At 34.4% G+C, this 8,774-nt stretch overlaps 1 protein-coding gene across 4 annotated transcripts in view; it reads right to left on the bottom strand.

Moving 5' to 3' along the window:
- The window catches only part of tjp1b (tight junction protein 1b), a 109,808-nt gene that overhangs the window by 30,848 nt on the left and 70,186 nt on the right, over nt 1–8,774 (bottom strand). For 2 of the 4 annotated variants that reach the window (XM_016452480.1, XM_016452479.1), the window contains exons 1-6: nt 6,620–6,678; nt 5,218–5,342; nt 3,570–3,672; nt 2,271–2,604; nt 818–921; nt 467–635 (exon numbers count right to left, since the gene is read on the bottom strand). In XM_016452480.1, coding sequence (XP_016307966.1) covers nt 467–635; nt 818–921; nt 2,271–2,604; nt 3,570–3,672; nt 5,218–5,342; nt 6,620–6,667 — 883 coding nt within the window. In that variant the 5' untranslated portion in view covers nt 6,668–6,678. Of the gene's footprint in view, nt 1–466; nt 636–817; nt 925–2,270; nt 2,605–3,569; nt 3,673–5,217; nt 5,343–6,619; nt 6,679–7,711; nt 7,769–8,774 lie in introns of those variants that run through there. The other 2 variants (XM_016452477.1, XM_016452478.1) reach the window with 2 other exon arrangements.

Genomic DNA, 8,774 nt, shown 5'->3' on the forward strand with positions numbered 1-8,774 from the left:
TATATATATATACTGTATATACACACTTCAACTTAAACTTGTTTTATTTAGTTGCCAAGCCAACATTTATAATAAAAAGTTTGTTCAAGTTTTAATTTTTTAAGTTTAATTTATTTTAGCTTTATTTTTAATGATTTTTACAAGTTTCAGTTAACAGTAACAACACCGCTTAAAAAACAAGAAAAAATTATTGTATGGTAAGAAAAAAAAAGTAAACATTTGTCTAATAAAATTTTAAACAAAATTACAATAATCTGAAAATAGTTCAAATGAGTAGCTCTGTTTCGTTCCGCTTTTGCCAAATAAACATTATATCGAACATTCATTGAACTCTTATAATTTTATAGAGGAAAATTATATCACAATAATTACGGTTATCATTTTATCGCCCAGCTCTACTAGAAGGTATAACTGAACAGAACGAATCAAATCCATTTTGATGTGTGCTGTACAGAGACTCTCTCACCATCTCTGTCAGAGGCATTAGCTGAAGGTATGCTGTCATCCAGGTCTGGGATATTGAGCAGGGTCGCCCTCTCGTCTCTCTGCACCACCATCTTCAGCTTGCCCTTTGACCTCTCAATCAGTTTCTTAGCATCGATCAGGGACAAATTCTCAGTCACCGTGCCATTAATCTAGACGAAGAGTAAACGAAAAGATGTCAACAACACCATACATCTCCATTAGCAAAAGTCTGCATTCGTTCATAATTCGTCACATCACTAAATACGCCAATTCGGTCACGCTCATCACTTCACAGACTCCCTTCACTCCTTCCATCTGTTTCCCCTTTCCTACAGGTGCTCATTCATCTTACCTTGAGCACTACGTCTCCCTCCTGTATGCTTCCGTCTCGGGCTGCCAGGCTCTCGGGGGAAATGTCCTTTACGAAGATTTGGCTGGCCAGGCGAAGCCCGTATTCTGCTTACAGAGTAAACCGCAGAAACACATACACCATGTTAGTATATGTTAGCTATAAAGATGCTTTTTTTCTGATGGAAACCTGCATACAGCAAAATGTCACTGGGCATAAACGTGGAACGTCAACTGTGTTCTGACTGGACATGATTATGTTGTATCGTGTAACGTTTTCACTGTAATTTTAGAATAAACAGCAGGAAACTTGTCACGTTGTGTTAAGGCCTGTTCACACTAAGATCAATGACTATAACGATAAAGTTTTAAAAATTGTTGTAATTCTGTGAGAATTGCTAAGTTTACAACAAGTCTGAGAACACTAGTTAAAATGCTTTTAATTTGCACTTTTCTAAATTAAAACAAATATTTTTGTAATTATATATTTTATTGTAATCATTCAAATCAACTTTTTATTCAACATATACATTTTCTTTAAAAAAAAATAGAAAATTTGAAAACATTTGTATTAAATGCGAAAAAGTGTGAATTTAAAAGCATTTTTTAAAAATGGTCTCAGACTTGATTAATTTCTCTCATTTGAATTAAAAACATTATTATTAAATTTGAAAAAATGCAAATTAGAAGCATTTTTTACTAGTGGTCTTAGACTTTAATTTATCTCATTCGTATTAAAAACAACATGAAAAATGCAAATTCACTAGTGGTTTCAGACTTTTGAAACCACTGTACATTCAATTCAATTTATTAAAAAATATTTTAAATATACTAATTTTATGGATCGTGCTCTAATTACTCAAAAAAATGTAGTCAGTTGATTATATAACATATTATATCATGTATTTATTTTTCAGTATATTTAGTTTTAAATTATTTAGAAACTGCATTGATTTATTTAAAAGTGCAAATTAAAAGCATTTACAGACTTTTCAGTCTCAGACTTTTATTTATTGATATGTGATCATGTTGTTTCATGCAGCATTTTCACTTTCATTGTGGGCAGACCAGCTGGAAACTTGTCATGTTAAGGCTGTTCACACCAAGGACGATAATTATAATGATAATGTTGCACTGAAGCCTACATATACAACTCTAACGACACAGAGGAACGATATTGTTGGAAACACTCCCAGAACGATTTTTCCCAGCTGATGAACATTGACAGCCAATTAGAATCCACCGACTGCAAGCATTTAAAGCAGCAAGTGATATAACTGCTGCACAAGTTTATAATAAACAGAACATTTATCATCAGTTGGTATTGTTATAGTTACCATTCATGGTGTGAACGAGCCTTTAGTGATGTGAAACTGCTTGGCAACAACAGTGTTATAATTCGGAAGACAAAGTGATTGGGCGACACCGGTCGGCAGGTTCGAAGCGGCCATCTTCACCTTCATTTTTGCGGGACTTGATGAGGGTGACCTTGGCTGGGCGTGGAGGTTGGTTGGAGGACACAGAGTGGCGGTCCGAGCGTGGGGACAGACTCCTCTCTCTGGAGCCGCTGCGCTCTCTGTCTCGGTCCCTCCTCCCGCCCAGCCGGTCGCCCCTGCCGCTCCTCCGGCCCGTGGCTCCACCCCCGCTGCAGGCGCTGGGCCCGCTCCGTGCGCTCCGGGCCTCGTAGATCTCGTCTTCATAGCTGTCGTCGTCCTCGTCATGCTCAGACATGGTCTCGCGTTCACCCGGGCGCCCCATGGGGATCTGCACCTTCCTCTTTCTCCTGATGGTCTGGATAGAGTGAGAAACAGACATGGTTATTCGCAACAATCTCAATTTTTGGGCACGTTTTTAAATCTCCAACATATACATATATATTTTATTTTTTAAAATAAATTAATAAATAATGTCTGCGACCATTAGTGAAACTTTTTGGGCATTTTTTTTTTCATCTCTAATACATCTCTAAAACATTCTCACAGATTTTAGAGCAAAATAAATGTGGGTATTTAAATTTGCACTTTCCTAATTTAACACAAGCTCTAAAACATTCTCTTATGGATTTTAGTCCAAAATAAATAAATAAAAGTAGGTCTTTTCATTTGCACATTCCTAATTTAACACAAATGTTTAAATATTTTTTTTAATATACTTCTGTAATAAAAATACAATTAATTAATTAATTAATTAATTAATAAAGTCTGAGACCACTCGTGAAAATATTTTCAATATGGACTTTCCTAATTTAACAAATTTTAAACAAAATGACAAATTAAATAAAAGCAAACAAACAAGCAAGCAAAAAAAGTCTGAGACCACTAGAGAAAATTTTGGGGCATATTTTTCATCTCTAATGTTACTCTAAAACATTATTTTATGGATTTTAGTGCAAAATAAATCAAATAAAAATGGGTTATTTAATTTCCTAAGTTAACACAAATGTATAAATAAATAAATCTGAGACAACTCATCAAAATATTTTCAATCTGCACTTTCCTAATTTAACACAAATGTTTAAATAAAAGTACAAATTATACAAATAACTAAAAACTCTGAGGCAATTTTGAAAATATCTCTCTCTCTATATATATATATATATATATATTTCCATTCTATGTAAATGACCTTGTATGTTATTATGCTAATTTGACACGGCATGATTACTTTCACATCAGTTTCTTTCCCCAATGGATGATGAGTCTGTGTCTTAATGCAAGAGGAGACCGAAAAGAACAAATGAAAAGGGGGATACATACTATTTTTGCATTCTTGCCACTTTTCCGAAGTTGTTGCACTGCATATGCGTGATCCACGTTATCCATAGAGACGGCGTTAACCATCACCACTCTGTCATTCTCCCTGCCGGGGGCAAAGAGAGCAGAAAGCAGTAAGCAAAAGTGCCACTCCAACTGATCTCAACACAAGATGGAGCAAAGCTTGATCAGCAGCCCTGTGCGTTCATACGTTTACATGTTAAGGAACTCCATCAGGGTGAAGAGCAGTTTTCAGATAACTTGATACAAATAAATGATATAATAGATTAAATAAACAAAAGATTCCTTTTTTTTTTTTGGTTTTTTGAGTAATTAGAGCATTCTGGGAAATAAAGACTTTCACCATGGTCCATAAATGTAATATATTTATTTGAAAATAAAATAAATATACAGTGGGGTTAAAAGTCTGAGAGCACTAGTGAAAATGCTTTTCATTTTGTCCTAAATTTGAAAAATACAATGTTTCAATACAAATTAAATAAAGTACTGAAAATGCTTTTAATTTCACTTTTTTTTATTTTAATACAAATGTTTTTGATGCAAATAAAGTAATATTTAAAGAGTACTAGTGAAAATGCTTTGAAATTACACTTTAATACAAATGTTTTTGATACAAATTAATAAAAAATATATATATTTTGAGTGCACTAGTGAAAATGCTTTTAATTTGCACTTTTCTCATTTAAATGAATGTTTTAAATACAAATTAAATAAATTAATATTTTGAGTGCACTAGTAAAAATGCTTTTAATTTGCACTTTTCTAATTCAAATGAATGATTTAAAGGGTCATGAAACCCCAGACTACTTTTTCTGAGATTTTAGCAGAGGTGTTTGTGTTGCACATCATAGAAGACAATGTTAGCATCCGATAATTGTAGTGAAAATGATTTCATTTGCACTTTTTTCAATTTAATACAACTGTTTTCGATACAAATAAATTTATATTTTGAGAGCACTAGTGAAAATGCTTTTAATTTGCACTTTTCTAATTTAAATGAATGTTTTAAATACAAATTAAATAAATTAATATTTTGAGTGCACTAGTGAAAATGCTTTCACTTGCACTTTTTTCAATTTAATACAACTGTTTTCAATACAAATAAATTAATATTTTGAGAGCACTAGTGAAAATGATTTCATTTGCACTTTTTTCAATTTAATACAACTGTTTTCGATACGAATAAATTAATATTTTGAGAGCACTAGTGAAAATGCTTTTAATTTGCACTTTTTTAAATTTAATAAAACTGTTTTCGATACAAATAAATTTATATTTTGAGAGCACTAGTGAAAATGCTTTTAATTTGCACTTTTTAAAATTTAATACAACTGTTTTCGATACAAATAAATTAATATTTTCAGAGCACTAGTGAAAATGCTTTTAATTTGCACTTTTCTAATTTAACACAAATGTTTTTATACAAATTGGGCGTGATCAATTAATATTCTTGTTGGAAATAGCCCATTGCATTTTTAAGGGTAATTAATAAAAATTGTGTTTTAATAAAAACAGTCATGTTATTTAAATATTGATTTAATTTGATTTGATCAAAATGCATCAAATTCAGGAATGAAACTGGAGCTGAATTGGCATTGTCATGGTAAAGCGGGTCAGAGAGGAGTCTTACTGCAGCAGGCCCTCGGCTGGGCCTCCCTTCAGCACATCAGATATGACGATGGATGTCTCCCCGCTCTGAAAGTGAGGGTTATCCCTCCCGCCTGAGATGGCGATCCCGAAGCCAAACCCCGGAGCCTGCGAGACACACAACGACATGTTCACAAACAACGCCAAAACATTCAAATCACACAGGAAGAGCTGGAGAGGGACAGAATGGGACAGAGAGAATGAAAAGATAAGATGGGAGATGTGGGAGGAGAAGAGAAGGAAGATAAATGAGGGGATGTGATGGTCAGAGATACAGAGAGAGGGCAGTGAGACAGAAAGATCCTATCACAGATATAAAGAGGAAAAAACAATATGATAAACCTGCAAAAGCCACCTCAATTCTGCAACAGAACACAGACGGCTCACTTGATCAATTTTAACAGTTGCTATTTGAAATGACACCATAATCGCAGATAACCGATATATAGTGTGCATTAGTGCAGACTGTCTTCTCTTCCAGGTCAACTGTGGTCATGGTGGATAAATATTTTGTAGTCAATGTTAAACTGTCGACATGTTCATAGCTGGTCAGCAGTACAACAGTACTGCATGATTGCAATGCGTTAGCCAAGCGTGTGACCGTGACAAAACCACAACGCAAAAATAACTTAACTTTCCCCAAAACGCATTTAGTAACTTTCATTAGGACTTAACCCAATAATGTAAAACTCAAAATATTTGCTTTGTTGTCCCGTGAAAATTTCGAAATATCCAGACAATCTAAATCGAAGTTGATTTTATAACTCTTTAATATAACTGTGTTCTTGTTAAAAAGATCCCATAAAAGTGTTTGACGAGTGGCTTCTTTCCTGTTTTGAGGTGTCTCCTATATTCTAGATGATTCTGGACCTACGCAGTGCATGTGACACCAAGTGTACTGTACATTTTATTTGAGCAATGCAACAAACCTACAATTCAAATGTAACTTAATGGATTACTTTCCTTAAAATGTATTTAGTAACTTTTTTTAGGGAGTAACCCAATAATACATTACGTAATATAAGACTAAAAATGTAAAAAAAAAAAACGTTTTGCTTAGTTTCTTCGTAAAAAATTCTAAATACCCATGCAATATAAGTTTAGCGGTGTTTTGTGGTACTTCCTATTAAAATAAGTTTGGACAGAATTTACTTTATTTTAGCCAAAGGTTATAGTTTACATCAAAGTTGCAACCATGACTTGTTACTTTGAGTCTTGATTTCATGGGGTCTTTAAAACAAGCAAAATAATCTGTTAATGGAATGCAATAAAACACATTTATATCATAAATAATATAAGATATAAACAAGATATTCACTGACAAGTAAAACAAGACAATATCCTCAGAATGATTCACAAATCAACAGAGACGATTAAATTCTCACCCTGTGTAGAGTTACAGTGTGCTGTTCCCATATTACTGTCTCCTCCATTGCCGCACTCTGTATTGAGAGAAAAGAAAAACATATAACAGAAAGAAAGAGATTAATAGAGAAACACACAAATCGTTAGATTACCATCAACAAGTTTAATTGGTTACATTCCCACGCGGCCTAAAGGATGCAGATGCATTCATTAAAATCAAGCGGGTTACACACACATTCAGAAATGTCTTTGAAAGAGTCTCTGCGCTTAACATCCGTAAAAGCATCCCTAGAGTGTAAATGATCTTCCTACACGTTATGTAACAGACAAGAAAACAACAAAGGTGGTGCATCCTCATGCTAGGATTGAGGAGAAGAAAGGACGGGGAAAGATGTCTCTGCTGATGTCCAGCGAAGCTACCTGAGGTGCTCAAGCACTGATTTATTCATTTCTCCATGGCTTCTGCAATGCAGTCACCTCACATAGCAGATTCACACAGTCATGGCAACAACACCAGCGCTGCACAATTGTGCTCCTATAGAAAATAAGATCACTGGGAAAAACCGTCACGATCTAATCACACGTAGTTGTATGTAAGCCATAATGGTTGTTACCGCAAAATAAACAGCAGCAGGGTGAAACGGAGGGATTAAACGTGAGCTTCATGGTTTAAACTGTGAGCATTTGAATTGGTTTCTATTTTTACATTTTCAGTTTTCATTTTAATATTAGTTTACGTTTTAGTAATTTTATTATGTGCCAATTTCTATTAATTTTTTTATTCTATTTAGCTTTATTTTTTATTTCAGTTTTAGTTTTGGTCATTTGTCGTCATTTTTTGTGGTACTTCCTATTAAAATAAGTTTGGACAGAATTTACTTTATTTTAGCCAAAGGTTATAGTTTACATCAAAGTTGCAACCATGACTTGTTACTTTGAGTCTTGATTTCATGGGGTCTTTAAAACAAGCAAAATAATCTGTTAATGGAATGCAATAAAACACATTTATATCATAAATAATATAAGATATAAACAAGATATTCACTGACAAGTAAAACAAGACAATATCCTCAGAATGATTCACAAATCAACAGAGACGATTAAATTCTCACCCTGTGTAGAGTTACAGTGTGCTGTTCCCATATTACTGTCTCCTCCATTGCCGCACTCTGTATTGAGAGAAAAGAAAAACATATAACAGAAAGAAAGAGATTAATAGAGAAACACACAAATCGTTAGATTACCATCAACAAGTTTAATTGGTTACATTCCCACACGGCCTAAAGGATGCAGATGCATTCATTAAAATCAAGCGGGTTACACACACATTCAGAAATGTCTTTGAAAGAGTCTCTGCGCTTAACATCCGTAAAAGCATCCCTAGAGTGTAAATGATCTTCCTACACGTTATGTAACAGACAAGAAAACAACAAAGGTGGTGCATCCTCATGCTAGGATTGAGGAGAAGAAAGGACGGGGAAAGATGTCTCTGCTGATGTCCAGCGAAGCTACCTGAGGTGCTCAAGCACTGATTTATTCATTTCTCCATGGCTTCTGCAATGCAGTCACCTCACATAGCAGATTCACACAGTCATGGCAACAACACCAGCGCTGCACAATTGTGCTCCTATAGAAAATAAGATCACTGGGAAAAACCGTCACGATCTAATCACACGTAGTTGTATGTAAGCCATAATGGTTGTTACCGCAAAATAAACAGCAGCAGGGTGAAACGGAGGGATTAAACGTGAGCTTCATGGTTTAAACTGTGAGCATGAAGGATTGTAGGTTGTAGCTCTAGAAACTGTGCCACCCACTCAATCACGCCTGTTGGCAAGACCTTAAGTGAGGAAATCCTTGAAGGATGAGGAATGTCACTGGTGTCAGGGCCGGAGACAGCACCTGGCAGGATATCCACCCCTTCACACACACACACACACACACACACACACACTCATCTATTAATAGCGATTCTTCACAATTGGTTGCAAAGGTCATATTTTTACATTTTTTATATTTTTTAATCTGCTACAGATTATATTCAGTTTTATTCAATTATTACTTTTAGAAGGATTTTTTAAAAAAGATTTTAAAGTAGCCTAAGCATTAGATGAGTAACTGATACTGAAAATGAGTAACAAAATATTACACAATATTACGGTTTTATTTTATTTA

This window comes from Sinocyclocheilus anshuiensis, unplaced genomic scaffold (genome assembly GCF_001515605.1).
Source record: "Sinocyclocheilus anshuiensis isolate Anshui unplaced genomic scaffold, SAMN03320099.WGS_v1.1 scaffold807, whole genome shotgun sequence".
Taxonomy (NCBI): Eukaryota; Metazoa; Chordata; class Actinopteri; order Cypriniformes; family Cyprinidae; genus Sinocyclocheilus; species Sinocyclocheilus anshuiensis.